Source organism: Mirounga angustirostris, unplaced genomic scaffold (genome assembly GCF_029215605.1).
Source record: "Mirounga angustirostris isolate CCGP_5_RB_7025 unplaced genomic scaffold, mMirAng1.0.hap1 SCAF_2, whole genome shotgun sequence".
Taxonomy (NCBI): domain Eukaryota; kingdom Metazoa; phylum Chordata; class Mammalia; order Carnivora; family Phocidae; genus Mirounga; species Mirounga angustirostris.
The window spans coordinates 166,564,963-166,583,560 of record NW_026991710.1 but is presented as its reverse complement, the minus strand read 5'-3'; the positions used below and the strand labels follow the sequence as shown (position 1 = coordinate 166,583,560).

At 34.5% G+C, this 18,598-nt stretch overlaps 1 protein-coding gene across 1 annotated transcript in view; it reads left to right on the top strand.

Annotated features, from left to right (window-relative positions):
• LOC123847765 (disintegrin and metalloproteinase domain-containing protein 5-like) overlaps window positions 1–18,598 on the top strand; it is a 171,766-nt gene that overhangs the window by 136,091 nt on the left and 17,077 nt on the right. The window contains exons 11-12 of the mRNA XM_064585515.1: window positions 10,643–10,802; window positions 12,497–12,547. Of these exons, the coding sequence (XP_064441585.1) occupies window positions 10,643–10,802; window positions 12,497–12,547 (211 nt within the window). The remainder of the gene's footprint in view (window positions 1–10,642; window positions 10,803–12,496; window positions 12,548–18,598) is intronic.

The following is an 18,598-nucleotide window of genomic DNA, read 5'->3' as shown; positions in this document are numbered from 1 at the left end:
GTAAGATTTTTGAAGATCTAAGACAGTACAAGTTTGTTCTGTACTTTTTATATCAACATTGACGTGGTCTACTAACAAAAAAGTGTACCCAGTGTTAGGCAACATAAAAGTAAAAATTCCAGTGCATAAAATTTGACTAGTTAATTTAGATTGTTCACTTTGGATTTTCTCATACATTTCTGGTTTAAAATAGTGTTTGTTAGTAGTCATTGTTATATTAATGCCACCAGATTCTTTGAAACTATCTTTTATTCCTTTTTGCTGCATTGTAAGGACTTCAGTCCAATCTTTTGAAGTATCCTCTCTAGAATCTCTCTGCTCGGGTTCCTGAGTATTATTTGGAGATTAAGCAGTCCTGGATAGGACTGAGGATACGTGTGTGTGTCGGGGGATATTCCCTGGTTTTAGAAGATACTGGAGCCCACCTAGAATAACCTGGGAGCAGAGGCTGTCCACCCTCACCCCCTTTCCTTTTGGGGCAAATAAATACTGAAGCTCCTTGGCAGATTTACTTGAACCTTGGTTACTAGGGGGAAGGCATACCTAGGGTGACCAACTTTTTACAGAGTTAACACACAGCCATATTAGACTGTATATCAGACCAAAAGAAAAAAAGGGGGGGAATAATAGTTTAACATGTAACATAATTATGCACATATATTATTTTCACATAAATATGTGTAAAATAGGTATTTATTTAAAATTACATATTCTGTATTATTGATTTTTTGTTACATGCTATTATTTAAGCAAAACAACAATAGAGCTAATTACTAGAGTCAATTGATAGTAGTTTATAGTACAACCAATTAAGCAAATAATATATATGAGCAAAAATGTAACAATATTTTATAATGACAATATTATATAATATAGTCTTTGAAATAGCAATTGATATTTACCTCTTTTTAAAAAGTCTTTACTGGATATTTAAATTTTGCAGGCTTATTGTATAATATTAAGATTCATAAATGTAAGAATTTTCAAAAGGGGAATATAAATAAGAAAAATTAAAAGTTTGCCCTATACTTAATAAAAAATAATAATGACAGGATTCTTTCTTTCTTTTCTTTTCCTTTTTTTTAAACTAATGAATCACTGAACACTACGTCAAAAACTAATGATGTTGGTTAATTGAACTTAATTTAAAAAAAATAAAAGGATTCTTTCTGTTCTATGATATGGTCAGATATATTTTTGGCTCCTTCTTTTTCATTTTCCAGTTATATTTCTCTGTATTGCTTGCAACCTTTCAGGCATCCTTCCTTTAACCAGCAGCAAAATGGAATAGAGCCAGATGTACAATTGCTTTTGACTTGAAGCTCTGCTTTATCAAGTCACATTTACTGAATTCAGGTGTCAGTCCATTGTGATGGCATCAGCAAAGATCTCCCACAAAAGCATTTGAACATGACTTACTTGGTTTTTTTTTTTTTTACTAGACACAGCAGATTTTTAGACTTGTAGAAATTATTTTGCAGCTCTCCAAAAACATTCATTAGCTTTGTTTCTGTAGGTGTCTTCTGATAGACCAGGTACCTATCAGTCAGTTCCTTTGCATATTTAATTCATCATATAGGCTGCCCATTTCAAAAATGTTCATAATTTTTAAGCACTCTAAAGCACGTTGGATGTCAGAAGTTAAATCTCTTTTTCTTAGGGAACATGGTTGAAAGCATAGAGGTAATTTGCATTTGTGAAATCTAAGTTGAATTACAAATAAATTATGATTTTAACAAAGGTACTGAAAAGGTCCTGTTTCACTGCTTGCTTTTTTCTGGTTACATTTTTTGAGTTCTGAAGCAGTCTTATTTCCAAAAATATGAGTCATAGGTATAGTCAGTTCATGTTTTCCCCTAGGATTCACAAATTATCAAATTTTCAGAGAAACAGCATGTAAATTTCTGTTTTTACTGCAACCTTCTATTTTCCTTCTCAATGTATTTAAAAATTAAAGAAGTACATTATTGTCCAGGCTTTCAAGAGCAAGATTTTTTGCCAGGCCAGTATTCTAACACACCTCATAATACTAGTAACACTAAGAGCCATCTTATATGCGTCCATGTCTGAGGAAGCCATCACCTTCCCATTTCATAAAGTTTTTTTAAAAATCCCATTACCAGCTTCCTTACATTTTGAGGAAACTAAAAGTGACCAAAAGCTTTCATCAGGAAAGCCTGTCTATAACACTCTATTCAGTATTGTGTCCAAGGTGTGTAGAATATTTAGCGGGTGAGATCTTTTCCTTTTCTTTGATAGGAAGCTTATAGACCATGGGATTTGCAGAAGTTTACATATTTGCACTGCCTGCTAACTATGCATATAGATCAACAAAGTCTAGTTTGGATTTGAGCAAGATAACAAAATTTTTTATGTTTTCTGTAATTTCATTAAAATCTGTGTAGAAATTAAGAAACTTATTTTAAACTTTATTTTTAAAATCAAATTACCTAAGTGCTGGGGGATTATTTTGCTGCCTTATTCACTTGGTAAGATATGACAGAATCATTGCCACACTTAAGGGGTCAAAAAATGTTATAACAGTTCTCACATTTTTCTCCCACAGGACATTTTAGTGCAATCTGTGAATCAGGAAATGTAACTTCACTTGGTTTTGTAGAGCAATGAAGGGAATGAGTGATAGGGCAGTGGATGTTTATTCCTATGGTGTGCCAAAGCTAATGCTAATTTGCTAGTTATTTTTGTCAGGACATTGGTGTCTTTTGGGGATAGAAAAGTTGTTGCTGTTGTTTTTAATTTGGGAAACAAAAAAAATGTAGTTGATTTAAAAATACTTGCTTATTTTATCCAAGAAATTTGAGATTCAACCTCCAAATATGCTTTCACATCACCTTCTCCACCATACCTATTCCAAATTCTTTTTTTTAATTGAGATATAATTGACATATAACATTATATTAGTTTCAGATGTACAATATAATAAGTCAATATTTGTATACATTGTAAAATAATTGCTATAAGTCTAGTTAGCATCCATCACATACATAGCTACAGGGTTTTTTTCTTGTGATGAGAATTTTTAAGGTCTAGTCTCTTAGCATCTTTCAAATATGTAATACAGTATTGTTTACTATAGTTTCCATGCTGTACATTACACTCCTAGGAATTATTTATTTTATAACTTGAAGTTTGTACCTTTTGACCCCCTTCATCCATTTCACTCAACCCTCCACACCACTGGCAATGATCAATCTGTTCTCCATATCTATGAGCTTGTTTTTTCTTTTCTTTCTTTTTTTTTTTAGATTCCACATATAAGTGAGATCATACAAATATATTGTATTAGTGTCTGACTTATTTCACTTAGCATAATGCTCTCAAGATCCATCCATGCCATTACAAATGGCAAGATTTCATTCCTTTTTATGGCTGAATAATATTCCATTGTATATATATTTGACCACATTTTCATTCATTGATGGACATTTAGGTTGTATTCATATCTTGTCTTTTGTAAATAATGCTGCAGTGAACATGGGCAGTGCATATATAATTTTGAGGTAGTGTTTTCATTTTCTTTGGCTATATACCCAGAAGTGGAATTGCTGGGTCATATGGTAGTTCTATTTTTAATTTTTTAACCTCCCCCTCCATACTGTTTTCCATAGGGGCTGCATCACTTTATATTTTTACCAATGGTGCTCAAGGGTTCTCTTTTCTCCATATTCTTGCCAACACTTGTTATTTCTTGTCTTTTTGATAATAGCCATTTTAACATGTGTGAAGTGATATCTCCTTATGGTTTTCATTTGTGTTTCCCTGATCATTAGTGATGTTGAGCATTTTTCATGTACACCTTGGCCATTTGAATGTCTTTGGAAAAATTTCTATTGACGTCTTGTGCCTAGGATTATTTGAGTTTTTTGCTAGTGAGTTAGATGAATTCTTAATATATTTTGGATATTAACCCCTCATCAGATATATTATTGGCAAATATTTTCTGTCATTCACGAGGTTACCTTTTAATTTTGTTGGTGATTTCCATTGCTGTGCAGATTTTTAGTTTGGTGTAGTCCCACTTGTTTGTTTTTGCTTTTGTTGCCTTTACATTAAAAAAATTATCACCAAGATCGATATCAAGGATCTTACCACCTATATTTTCTTCTAGGAGTTTTATGGTTTCAGGTACATTCAAGTCTAAAACATTTTAAGTTAATATTTGTTTATAATATAATATAGTCCAATTTCATTCTTTAGCATGTGAATATCCAGTTTTTTCAATACCATTTATTTAAGAGTCTGTCCTTTCCCCCATTTAATATTCTTGGCTCCTTTGTTGTAAATTAATTGACCACATATGTGTGGGTTTATTTCTGCGTCCAAATGATTTTCATCATATTGTATAATATGCTCTGTTTGGTTATTTATTTCTTTAATCCAGTTGTATGTGTCCTTCCAGCTGTCGTTAAAAATAGTCATTTAGCCTTCATGATCAGTGATGTCTGGGTCATACTGCTTAGTGTTGTAATCATTCTGATTATCATTATCTGAGCTCTTAGGAAACATGATTACAATATTGACAATATGAAAAATTAAATTAGCACTCTCTTGACACAAAGCACAACAGTTAATCCAAAGACTAAGTCAAAGATGGACTATTAAAGATTTCAATACCCTTAGGTTGCACACTTAAGTCATATCACTCAGAATGAATCACAAATTAACAATTGTTGACATCAGCAGAGCTAAAAACAGAAAATAAAGAAGGCAGGTAAGTTATACTTTATTCTTTTGACACCAAAACAATGTTCCTTTTAATCCTTATTTTTTCAGCTTCCATATGGATTTTCTTCTTTTGCTTCAACCCTCCAAACCAGTTGCCATAACTCAAAAAATTTCCCATCTCAGGAATGGATTATTCAGTATTTGAGACTTTGTATATGACAGCTTGGATCGTCCCAGGCAAATGTTCATGTTTGGTTTCCCTAGGTCACTCTGGGTCCTGATGGCAGTAGAATGGTGGTGCCTGAGCCTGGGATCAGAGGAAAACTTTCAATCCAGCTAGTTTCATTTAGTCAGCTGCCATAGAGTCTGTCTTCATCAATGTATTCTGGGGCCTGTAGGTGTACTCTGAAAGCCCTGGGCTGGTATGCCATTGGCTGCATGCATTTTCTGTCCCCAAATGGTCCCTTCTGGGGCCCTGTACCCAAAGATGAGCCCTGGACTCAATGTGGGGGATGCTCTTGTGATGTCAAATGCATTTTGGGGCATAAAGATGAGAGGCAAGGTGATCTTAAGGAGCCCAGTTTCTTTAATACCCTTATTCTATTTATTTTCTATATCACTGACTTATCTTAACAAAATATGGCTTGGAAAAAACTAAAATTATGGAATTTATGATGGCTTTATTTATAGCCAATACATTATCAACTTTTGTTAATATTTCATGGATATTATCAAAGAATGTATAACCATTTTACAGCATTACATATATAGATATAACTACATAAATATACATATGTATATAATTGAATATATATGTGTATGTGTGTGTATGAGTTACCTGTTATTTGCGTATTCTACATTCTAAATTCTCCTATATTTTTGTCTACTTGTCTACTTCATATATAAAATTATAAAGAGTATATTTTAATTTCACATTATAATTTTCCTTTCAAAATTTTTATGTAATCTTAACTCCAGAAATTACCACTAATAATACTATACATTATTCCTGATTTTCAGGAGTTATTATCAATCTTTTAAAAAGGTGAAAGATTTATGCGATCTGAAGAGAAACCAGAGTATTATTATCAATCTTTTAAATCCATGACAAACTAGTAGTAAAAAGAAATCCATTTGCATCTCTTTAATTTCATGAAGCTTCCCATTTATCTATGGTTATAGGAAATTTATAATTCTGTTGTGTATTGCTCTTTCATCACCCTTGACAATCTATTTTATTGATTTTTTTCACCCTTTTTAACATACACACATATTTATATATGTATGTTTACTTGTAAAATACACATAAATTAAAATTTACCATTTTAATCATTTTTAAGTCTATAATTCAGTGACATTGTCCATTGTTTTGCAACCACCATCCATCTCCAGAACTCTTCATCTTGCAGAACTGAAAGTGTATACTCATTAAATGATAACTCCCCAATTCCTTCTCCCCTAGCTCCTGGCAACCACCATTCTACTTTCTGTGTCTATGAATTTCACTACTTCTGAGACCCCATATAAGTGGAATCACACAGTATTTGTCATGTTGTATCTGGCTTATTTTACTTAGCACAATGTCCTTAAAGTTCATGTTGGAACATGTGTCATAATTTCTTTTTAAAAATTTTTTTCAAAAAATTTTATTTGAGAGAGAGAGCACAAGCAGGGGCGAGGAGCAGAGGTAGAAGCAGACTACCTGCTGAGCAGGAAGCCTGATGAGGGGCTTGATCCCAGGACCCTGAGATCATGACCCGAGATGAAGGCAGATGCTTAACCAACTGAGCCACCCAGGCACCATAATTCCCTTTCTTTTTAAGGCTAATAATATTCCATTACATGTATGTACTACATTTTGTTTATCCATTCAACTGTCAATGGACAATTGGGTTACTTCCAAGTTTTAGTTATTGTGGATAATGCTGCTATGAACATGGGTGTTTAAGTATCTGTTTGAGTCCATGCTTTCAATAATTTGGGGTATATACCTAGATGTGGAATTGCTAGATAATATGGTAATTCTATGTTTAATTTTTTTGAAGAATCTCCATACTGTTTTCCAAAGAGGATGCATTATTTTACATTCCCACCAACAGTGCACAAGGATTCCAGTTTCTCCACATCCTTGCCAAAACTTGTTATTTTCTGTTTTGTAAATAGTAGCCATCCTGATGGGTATAAGCTGATAACTCATTGTGGTTTTGCTCTCTCTATAGGTATAGAATGATCTATGGATCAGAAATTACCTTTTTCATTTTTAAGAATATTATCATTTTGTTGAAAATTGTTATCAGGGGCACCTGGGTGGCTCAGTCGGTTAAGTGGCTGCCTTTGGCTCAGGTCATGATCCCAAGGTCCTGGGATCGAGCCCCATGTCAGGCTCCCTGCTCAGCGGGGAGCCTGCTTCCCCCCTCTCCCTCTCCCTGCCTCTCTGCCTACTTGTGCTCTCTTTCTGCCAAATAAATAAATAAAATCTTAAAAAAAAAAGAAAATTGTTATTAGAAGGTCTTTCTGTCATTGTATTTTTAATTTGTTACTTTTTACATATGGGAAGCCTGCAGATTTTTGTGCATGCATTTTATCAATGGGTTATCACTATTTTCAAAAGTCTTTTAGATTTTAAGGCAGCTAACTGATGTAACTGCAATTAATAATTTTTCCGCATCTTTTTAATAATAATAATTTCTTTATTTCCTCTTCTTTAGTTAATCTCTACCCCCATCTCATAATTGCCCTGGGTAATCCATTGAGAATAAAAGGAAATAATCACAAAAGAGATGATCATTATTTTACTCCTAGGAAAACTTCTAATATTTTATCATGAAAAGGATGCTGCTTTTGATTCAATATGTTTATCTTACTGAGAAAATATTTATCTCTTCCAATTGTATTTAAAATCAGGAATGTTTTTTGGGTTATATTAAATATGTATATGACATCTATTAACTGATCATATTTTTGTATTGCCTTTGAAGATTTTCTAGTAGTAAACCATCTTGTCTTTTAGCCTGAAATTCTCTAGACTATTAGGTAGTGAATGTTTCTGGGAAGGAAAGTTTTAATAGGAGTTCCACAGCTATTTCTTTCTCCCTTTAAGGAATGCTCTGGGGACTAAACAACCTCATCTATATTTTCATGAATACACACTGTATTCATCTGCTTGAGCTATCATAACAAAATACCACAGACTGGGTGTCTTAAACAATAGAAATTAATTTTCTCACAGTTGTGGAGGCTAGAAATCTATGATCAGGGTGCTGGCAAATTTTTTTTCTAACTCTCTTCCTGGCTTGCACATGATCGCCTTCTTGCTGAGTCCTTGCATGGCCTTTTCTCGGTGTATGTGGAGAGAGAGTACTCTCTGGTCTAACTAATTCCATCAGATTAGGACCTCACCCTTATGACCTCACTTAACCCTAAATACCTCCCAAAGGTCTTCTCTCCAAGTACCATCACACTGAGTATTAGGGCTTCAATTCATCATATGAATTTTGGGGAACAATTCAGTCCATAAAATTCCATCCCATAGTCCTCTCAAATTCATGTCCTCCTTGTATGGCAAAATACAGGTACCCCCATTTCAGCAGCTCCAAAAGTCTTAACCCATTCTGGCACTGATTCCAAATACAAAGCTTCATCTAAGAATCATGTAAATCAGGTATACATGAGACTCACATATGATTTATTCTGAGGCAAAATTCCTTCCTATTGTGAGCCCATAAAACCGGACCAGTTATGTGCCTCCAAAAAACAGTCATAGGATAGACATTCTCATTCTGAAAGAAAGAAATTGGAAAGAAGGACAGGATGACAGATCCCAGTAAATACAAAATTTAGCAAGCTAACTTCCATTAGATTTTTAAAAAAATTTTATTATGTTATGTTAATCACCATACATTACATCATTAGTTTTTGATGTAGTGTTCCATGATTCATTGTTTGCATACAACACCCAGTGCTCCATTCAGTATGTGCCCTTTAATACCCATCACCAGGCTAACCCATCCCACCCCTCGAACCCTCAGTTTGTTTCTCAGAGTCTCTCATGGTTTGTCTCCCCCTCTGATTTTCCCCCCTTCATTTTTCCCTTCCTGCTACCTTCTTCTTCTCCTCCTTTTTTTTTTTTAAACATATATTGTATTATTTGTTTCAGATGTACAGGGGAGACCATTAGATTTTTGTTTCAAGAATATCCTTTTTGGCTTGATATTCTGTCCTCCAAGCCCACTGTAGTGGCAGCATCATCCCATAGTCCTCAGTGACATCTATCCCACCCCTTTGGCCCTGCCCACACAACACTTTGCAGCCTCCCTGTCTCCCAGGCACCGGGCTGGGGCAGCCTAGCTGAAATCAAGAAGGGAAGCTCCTGGGCCTGTGATGGGAGAGAAAACCCTGATGATTTCTTAATCATCTTTGGAGGGTTCTTCTCTTTTCTTGAAGAATGAAGTATATCGGCAGCCAAATAGCTGTATTGTCCCATCCTATTCCCTTTGGTCCAACTTGGCAATGTTTCTGCCTTCATGGATCTCATCCCTATTCCTTGCTTCTGCTGAGATGGCTGCTAAGATGCAATAATCTCAATATCAAATGACTTGCCAGCCACACATTGGGCATTCTCTCTAAAACATGTTTCCTCATTTTTTTGCAATGGTTAGGCTGAGAATTCTCCAGGTCTCTAAGTTCTGATTAACACTTCCTCAACTCATCAATCCACTCTCACATTTGCTGTAAGCAGTTGGGAGGACCTGAGCTGTACCTTCAACATTTTGCTTCGAAATCTCCTCAGCTAATTATCCAGTTTCATTGCTCACAAGTTTTATCTTGTGAAGCACTGGGGCAGTTTAAGAGGAGCACATTGAACCATGATCATGCATGACTGTAGCTGGGGGGTGGCTCCTCTACCTGTCAGCTTCCTCATTGTTTCAACTGGCAGAGAAGTGATAGAACAGTATTCTATACCAAATTAAAACAACAACAACAAGAACATGCTAATAAATTGTGGAGAAAGCAGAGTTTGATACATTATAAACCCAGATAGGTGGCTGATATGTACAAAGAGGTGGAAGTTGAGGAGCCACATAGATCAGACGCTCAGGAATGAAAACAGATGTCAGCTGAGAATGAATAATAACTGATGAGGAGGAGGACCTGGGTGGCTCAGCCAGTTAACCATCAGACTCTTGATTTCAGCTCAGGTTGTGATCTCAGGGTCTTGAGATCAAGCCCTGCATCAGCTCTGCACTCAGTGGGGAGTCTGTTGGAGATTCTCTCTCTCTCTCTCTGCCCCTCCCCCACAACCACTTGCAGGCGCACACATGTGCTCTCTCTCTCTCAAATAAATAAATAAACCTTAAAAAAAAACTGATGAGAAAAATGTGACATTAACATTAGTTGGAAAGAAATGTGGGTCAAAGCCAGACTTAGCCATGCATCCTACAAAATAATTATAGAGCCATTTTAACAATTTCCTATTGCTATATATTTGACTAAAGGACTTAGTTAAATAATTGTTATTTAGTGACTACTAATTTTTAATTTTTAGAAAAATATTTTAGTAATGTAAGAGAAATTAAATGCCACACTTCCCAGATTTAATTCTCATATTTAGGTAGAATCCCAATACTCTCTGTGATATACATGTTTAAATTTTGGATAACTTATATCAGAAAGAAATTGAGGAAATGTCTGTAGGTATTAAACGTGCTTATGAAAGATTATCTTCAGTCAAATAAATCACTATATGATGTAATGTTGAAAACTCATAGACATCAGTAAAGCACTAGTAACAGTCCATTTTATATGTTAATTTAATAATTAATATTTATTATATTTATAATATATGTGAGTGAAATGTTTAGTGTTGGGAATAATGTTGGTAATGATATCCTCTCCACATTTTTGTTTGGTTAGTACAATCTCTAACATAATATGAGATGGTTATTTTCCATTATAGGTAAAAGCTACTTGAGGGAACAAAATACCACTCCTTCAAAACACCGGTTTCTACTCATTTTCTACATTTCTCTACCTGTGCTCATCATCACTGCCATTGTTTTAATAAAGCAGAATAAAATAAGAGAGCTGTGCTACAGAGATGAAACTGAAAGTGAGAGGTATATATGTTTATTCTTACTAAATTCAATGAGTCAAGAAAAAAGTACTCATGTTTCGTCAGGAATAATCTAAGGTTGTAGGTAGAACAATATGAGGAGAGGTCCAGGGATACATTTCAAACCAGTGTGATGTCCTCCATTTTTTCAGTTTTACTCATTACTAAAACCATTCATTTTACCATTAGTATCACTTGAAGAGGAGATATGACTGCCAAGAATATAGTGGGGATTTATTCAGCCTCTTAGTCAGCCAACACTGTCTAAATAGTCTTATTAATAGTCTACTGTCCAAAGGCTTCTGAGAATATATAACGCTGCATTTAAAGGGAACTTTCAAAAGATAAATTTTTTAGATGCAAAATCTCAGACAACTCTATTAGAATAGCTCTCTCAACTGAAAATGGTATTTATGAAACTGCTTCCAAAATATTTATTTTCCTAAGTATTGATGCTGCTATTTGTAAAGTCATTTCTTAACCAGAAATTACATGTGTAGTTCAAAACACAGGTGATGAAACAGGAGGCAGCATCATGAAATGGGAAAGAAATTACATTTAGCCTCAGAAAACTTAGTTTTAAATCCTAAATCTTGCATGCAGAAACTATAATACCTTGAGCAAGTGATTTAATCTCTATGTTCTTAAAATTATTCTCTATAACTCTATAAAATGGGAGATAATAATAGCTTTCCAGTGTATCATAAATTTTTGGATATACCAAATCAGTAAGTGAAATCACCACATTATCTGTAATCAGTTACATAAATATTTAGATATAGCTATTAGGCTTCTTATTCATAATTTACTGTATTCTCCCATAGAAGTATTTACATCTAGTTTAACTTTCAGGAAATGACAGGAAGAGAAAACACAAATATGTGTTATGAAAGAAAGAAAAAAATAGAAATTTATAGAAAAATTAACTTAAATTTTGACTGCCACTTTAAGGTTTTGGCTTAATTTGACCTGAGGAGTTATGGGTGTCATAGAATCAGAGGGCATGTCTATACAAATGTGATCCTATAAATAATTGAATAAATGTAAAATGAAGATGAGAGGAGTTAATCAACAAAGCAAGATGGATGATGGCATTTCTTCTAATATTTAGCATCCATCTTTAGATGAATGGATAAAGAAGATGTGGTATATATACACAATGGAATATTACTCAACCATAAAAAGAATGCTATCTTACCATTTGCAACAACATGAATGAACCTAGAAGATATAATACTAAGTGAAATAAATCAGAGAAAGACAAATACCATATGATTTCACTCATATGAGGAATTTAAGAAATAAAACAAAGGAACAAACAAAATTAAAAAAAAGACAAAATCACAGACTCTTAAATACAGAAAACAAACTGGTTGCCAGAGGGGAGGTGGGTGAGGTGGATAAGTGAAAGAGATGAAGGGGATTAAGAGTACACTTGCCTTGATGAGCACTGAGTAATGTATAGAATTGTTGAACCATTATATTGTACACCCAAAACTAATATAACATTCACTGTATGTTAATCTACTTAAAGAAAAGAAAAAAAAAGAACAGTATCTGTTTTATTTTGTTGGAGGGAGACATTTTATTTAATGAATCACTGTTTCTTTGAAAAATATTCTTCATTCACATAGCCACTTAGTTGTTCAAAATTTTTAAATTTCTCCACTTAAAAAATTTTTTTTGTCATTTTAACAGATCTGTGTCAGAAGAAAGCAGCAGTAACAGCAAGTTATCCCCCAGTGTAAGGTGAGTCTAGAACAATGTGATTAGCCATTGTGCATTGTAATTTTTTTTTTTTTTTGGTGCATTGCATGTTTTGATCATTGTTTAGGAGCACTACAAAATTCTTGATTTGAAACCAAAACATTTGTTCGTAATATGCTTTATGGTTTTCACTGTTATTTAGTGTTATAAACAATAAAACTTGTTTTCATGATATCTCAACCTCTCCTCCCCAACCTACACTAAAGGAGTGATTTTTGTGTACACACACAAGCATCAATAATCACATACTTTGTGGAATTTTTGTTTTGAGCATTGGTAAGGAGGATTTATATCTTAATGACATTTTACTGCCAAATACAAAGAGGACTGATATTATAAGGGATATCACTTATGCTTATAGTTATAATATTATCTAAGAAAAAAAATTAGTAAGATAAAGCTCACTCATTTTACTGTCTTAACTCATTTGGGAAAGTAAATTTAGAGATCAGACTATGGAGTAATCATAACATTTTATAAAATTATGTATTCCCCCTTTATTATCAGTATATAAAAATTTCCCTTACCACATGATGGATAGAATATAAAAGGAGATAATATTTTATATAGCATCCCAGGTTATTTTTCAAGTTATGTCTTCATCCTTGCAGTACAAAGTTGCATGCTATGATATTCATGTAACAAATGTTGAAACAAATGTCTGAACTGAGGACATTCCTAATTTTAAGAGAAGCACTATAAATAAAATAAGATAAAAACAGAGAGGGAGACAAACCATAAGAGACTCTTAACTATAGGGAAAAAAGTAGGGATTAATGGAGGAGAGGTGGGTATGGGATGGAGTAATTGGATGATGGGCATTAAGGAGGGCACTTGATAGAATGAACACTGGGTGTTATATGCAACTAATGAATCACTAAATTCTACCTCTGAAACTAATAATACACTATATGTTAACTAAATTGAATTTAAATAAAAAATTTTAAAAAATAAAAGAAGCACTATTAAATATGGACAATCACCTTCTTAATCCTATTGTCATGGCAGACTGTTTAGGTTCTACAAAATTTAGTCATAATGTTACTCTCAAGGCAAGACTATACTTCAATCCCTTTAATCACAATGAAATGCATATTACAGGATAGAGAACAATCAAATGGGTTTTTCCCATTATAATCTCTATCAAAAAAGATAGAAAAAGAAGAAATAATTGCACTTGAAGACAGTGGATGGGAAGAAATAATTAAGGAATGAGCAGAAATAAATGAAAAGGAAAACAAACAGAAAAATAACAAAAAATGAGCAAAGAGAGATGCTGATTCTTGAAAAGATTAATGCATATAATTAACTAAAACTACACTGTGTATAAACCTTTCAAGTAACATCTTTTTTCATTAAGACATAAGTGTATGTAAATAGGTTTAGAAAGATATGAGAATATCTCTATGCTTAACTCATTGGAATGTGTATAATGTGTCCTTCACCTAACATCTTTCATTAAGACAAGTGTTTGTAAACATTATCTGTTGAAGCAGATGGGAATAGAAAAAAAAATTATCCAGTAGTCCAAAATAAAAAGACTAAGGTTATAATATACCAATATCAGGTAATTAAATTACATATTTTTTAATCTTTTGGACATTAGAAGAAAAGAGAATACTGGTGATAACTTAAAATCAATAAATTTAAATTTTTAGGTGAAATATATGCATTCGTCCAAAAACACATCTTTCCATCTTTCCCAAAATAGAATAGAGGAAAATTGAAAATATGGATAAGTCTTCCATTAAAGATCTGGAAACTGTCATTTGAAACTTTCTCACAAAGTTAATACTTGGGCATATTATTTTCCATGGCATTCATCAGGAACAAAAGAGCCAAGATGAACTGAGCCAGCACTTGCTTAATCACATCATCTTATATTGCATTGAGAAAACAAGTCACAGTACCAAACTCAACATCAGTGAGTGGATGTGTGTAATGTACTCCACCCATTCTAATAGGAGATATTAAAAAGCCACATGGCAAAAACTATGGATGAATAATCATATACCAGGAAAAGAGTGAAGAGTTGGGAAAATAATTCAAACCATTACATCTTCCAAATATTTAAAAAAAGAAGTAATACCTATCTTACACATACTCATCTGGAAAATATAAAAAGAAGAAGCATTTCCTAAGTTTTTCTATGTGGCTAGTCTAACTTTATTTATTTATTTATTTATTTATTTATATTTTTATTATTTTTTTAAGATTTTATTATTTATTTATTTGAGACAGAGAGAATGAGAGACAGAGAGCATGAGAGGGAGGAGGGTCAGAGGGAGAAGCAGACTCCCTGCCGAGCAGCGAGCCCGATGTGGGACTCGATCCCGGGACTCCAGGATCATGACCTGAGCCGAAGGCAGTCGCTTAACTGACTGAGCCACCCAGGCGCCCCTTTATTTATTTTTTTAATTTAAATTCAATTAGCCAAGGTATGGTAATCATTAGTTTTTGATATAATGTTCAATGACTCATTAGCTTAGTATATCTAGTCTAACTTTAATACCAAAACTTGGCAAAGGCAATACTGGAAAGGAAAATTAACAGATTAATTTCTGATTAAAGATGCAGGAATTTTAAACAAAACATTTCCAACTAAATCTAGTTAACATTGTAGAAGATAAATAAATAGCCATGGAGGGGGAGAGTGATCTAGAAATGAAAGGTCGGTTTAAAATTAAAAAGCCAATATAATGTAATTCACCATATTAATAGAAAATGAGAAAAATTATGTGATCATTTTTATAGATGAAGAAAAAATATCCTTTCACTATAAAAATTCCCACTTAACTAGTGATAAAAGAGTTACTGTAATGTGATAAAGGAAATTTGAAACAAGAAAACATATAGCAAACATTCTAGTTAATGATGAAATTGTGAATGTTTCTTCCTAAGATCAGGAACATATTCATTTCACAATGTATTCCTTTTCAACACTGTATGGATGATCCTAGCCAGGAAAATAAGGTAAGAAAAAAAGAGTAGAAAGATTGGAAATGAAGAATGAATGATGTCCTTGTTTGTAGATGATATGGCTCTGTACATAGAAAATTCTGGAAATTACAAACCAATTAGAATTAATAAATGAACATAAGGTGCCTGTCAGTTGTCTCTTAGTTTTGTTGACTGTTTCCTTTGCTCTGCAAAACCTTTTTATCTTTTAAAAAATTTTTTTATTGTTATGTTAATCACCATACATTACATCATTAGTTTTTGATGTAGTGTTCCATGATTCATTGTTTGTGCATAACACCCAGTGCTACATGCAGAGCGTGCCCTCTTTAATACTCAAAACAGGCCAACCCATCTTCCCACCCCCTTCCCCAGTACAACCCTCAGTTCGTTTTTCAGAGGCCATCATCTCTCCTGATTTGTCTCCCCCTCCGATTTCCCCCCCTTCATTCTTCCCCTCCTACTATCTTCTTCTATTTTTTTTTCCTAACATATATTGCATTATTTGTTTCGGAGGTATAGATCTGTGATTCAACAGTCTTGCACAATTCACAGCGCTCACCATAGCACATACCCTCCCCAATGTCTATCACCCAGCCACCCCATCCTTCCCACCCACCCCCACTCTAGCAACCCTATTTGTTTGCTGAGATTAAGAAATCCTCATATTGGTGAGGTCATCTGATACATGTCTTTCTCTGATTGACTTATTTCACTCAGCATAATACCCTCCAGGTCCATCCACGTCATTGCAAATGGCAAGATCTCATTCCTTTTGATGGTTGCATAATATTACATTGTATATATATACCACATCTTCTTTATCCATTCATCTGTCGATGGACATCTTGGCTCTTTCCACAGTTTGGCTATTGTGGACATGCTGCTATAAACATCGGGGTGCACGTACCCCTTCAGATCCCTACATTTGTACCATTGGGGTAAATACCCAGTAGTGCAATTGCTGTATGGTAGCTCTATTTTCAACTGTTTGAGGAACCTCCAGACTGTTTTCCAGAGTGGCTGCACCAGCTTGCATTCCTATCAACAGTGTAGGAGTGTTCCCCTTTCTCCGCATCCCCGCCAACATCTGTCGTTTCCTGAATTGTTAATTTTAGCCATTCTGACTGGTTTGAGGTGGTATCTCATTGAGGTTTTGATTTGGATTTCCCTGATGCCGAGCGATATTGAGCACTTTTTCATGTGTCTGTTGGCCATTTGGATGTCTTCTTTGGAAAAATGTCTGTTCACATCGTCTGCCCATTTCTTGATTGGATCATTTGTTCTTTGGATGTTGAGTTTCATAAGTTATTTATAGATTTTGGATACTAGCCCTTTATCTGATCTGTCATTTGCAAATATCTTCTCCCATTCTGTTGGTTGTCTTTTGGTTTTGTTGACTGTTTCTTTTGCTGTGCAAAAGCTTTTTATCCTGATGAAGTCCCAATAGTTCATTTTTGCCCTTGCTTCTCCTGCCTTTGGCAATGTTTCTAGGAAGAAGTTGCTGCAGCTCATGTCGAAGAAGTTACTGCCAGTGTTCTCCTTTAGGATTTTGATGGACTCCTGTCTCACATTGAGGTCTTTCAACCATTTTGAGTCTATTTTTGTGTGTGGTATAAGGAAATGGTCCGGTTTCATTCTTCTGCATGTGGCTGTCCAATTTTCCTAACACCATTTGTTGAAGACACTGTCTTTTTTCCATTGGACATTCTTTCCTGCTTTGTCAAAGATTAGTTGACCATAGAGTTGAGGGTCCATTTCTGGGCTCTCTATTCTGTTCCATTGATCTATGTGTCTGTTTTTGTGCCAGTACGATGCTGTCTTGATGATGACAGCTTTGTAATAGAGCTGGAAGTCCAGAATTGTGATGCCACCAGCTTTGCTTTTCTTTTTCAACATTCTTCTGGCTATTCGGGGTCTTTTCTGGTTCCATACAAATTTTAGGATTATTTGCTCCATTGCTTTGAAAAAAGTGGATGGTATTTTGATGGGGATTGCATTGAATGTGTAGATTGCTCTAGGTAGCATGGACATCTTCACAATATTTGTTCTTCCAATCCATGAGCATGGAACAGTTTCCATTTCTTTGTGTCTTCCTCAATTTCTTTCATGAGTATTTTATAGTTTTCTGAGTACAGATCCTTTGCCTCTTTGGTGAGATTTATTTCAAGGTATCTTATGGTTTTGGGTGCAATTGTAAATGGGATCAACTCCTTAATTTCTCTTTCTTCTGTCTTGTGGTTGGTGTATAGGAATGCCACTGATTTCTGTGCATTGATTTTCTATCCTGCCACTTTACTGAATTCCTGTATGAGTTCTAGCAGTTTTGGGGTGGAGTCTTTTGGGTTTTCCACATAAAGTATCATATCATCTGCAAAGAGTGAGCATTTGACTTCTTCTTTGCCAATTTGGATGCCTTTGATTTCTTTTTGTTGTCTGATTGCTGTGGCTAGAACTTCTAATACTATGTTGAATAGCAGTGGTGATAGTGGACATCCTTGTGATGTTCTTGACCATAGGGGGAAAGCTCTCAGTTTTTCCCCATTGAGAATGATATTCACTGTGGGATTTTCATAGATGGCTTTTATTATATTGAGGTATGTACCCTCTATCCCTATACTCTGAAGAGTTTTGATCAAGAAAGGATGCTGTACTTGGTCAAATGCTTTTTCTGCATCTATTGAGAAGATCATATGATTCTTTTATTTTTATTAAACATTTTATTTATTTATTTGACAGAGAGAGACACAGCGAGAGAGGGAACACAAGCAGGGGGCGTGGCAGAGGGAGAAGCAGGCTTCCCGCTGAGCAGGAAGCCTGATGCGGGGCTCGATCCCAGGACCCTGGGATCATGACCTGAGCCGAAGGCAGACGCTTAACGACTGAGCCACTCAGGTGTCCCAAGAAGATCATATGATTCTTGTTCTTTCTTTTGTTAATGTATTGTATCACATTGACTGATTTGCAGATGTTGAACCAACCTTGCAGCCCAGGTATAAATTCCACTTGGTCGTGGTGAATAATCCTTTTAATGTACTGTTGGATCCTATTGGCTAGTATTTTGGTGAGAATTTT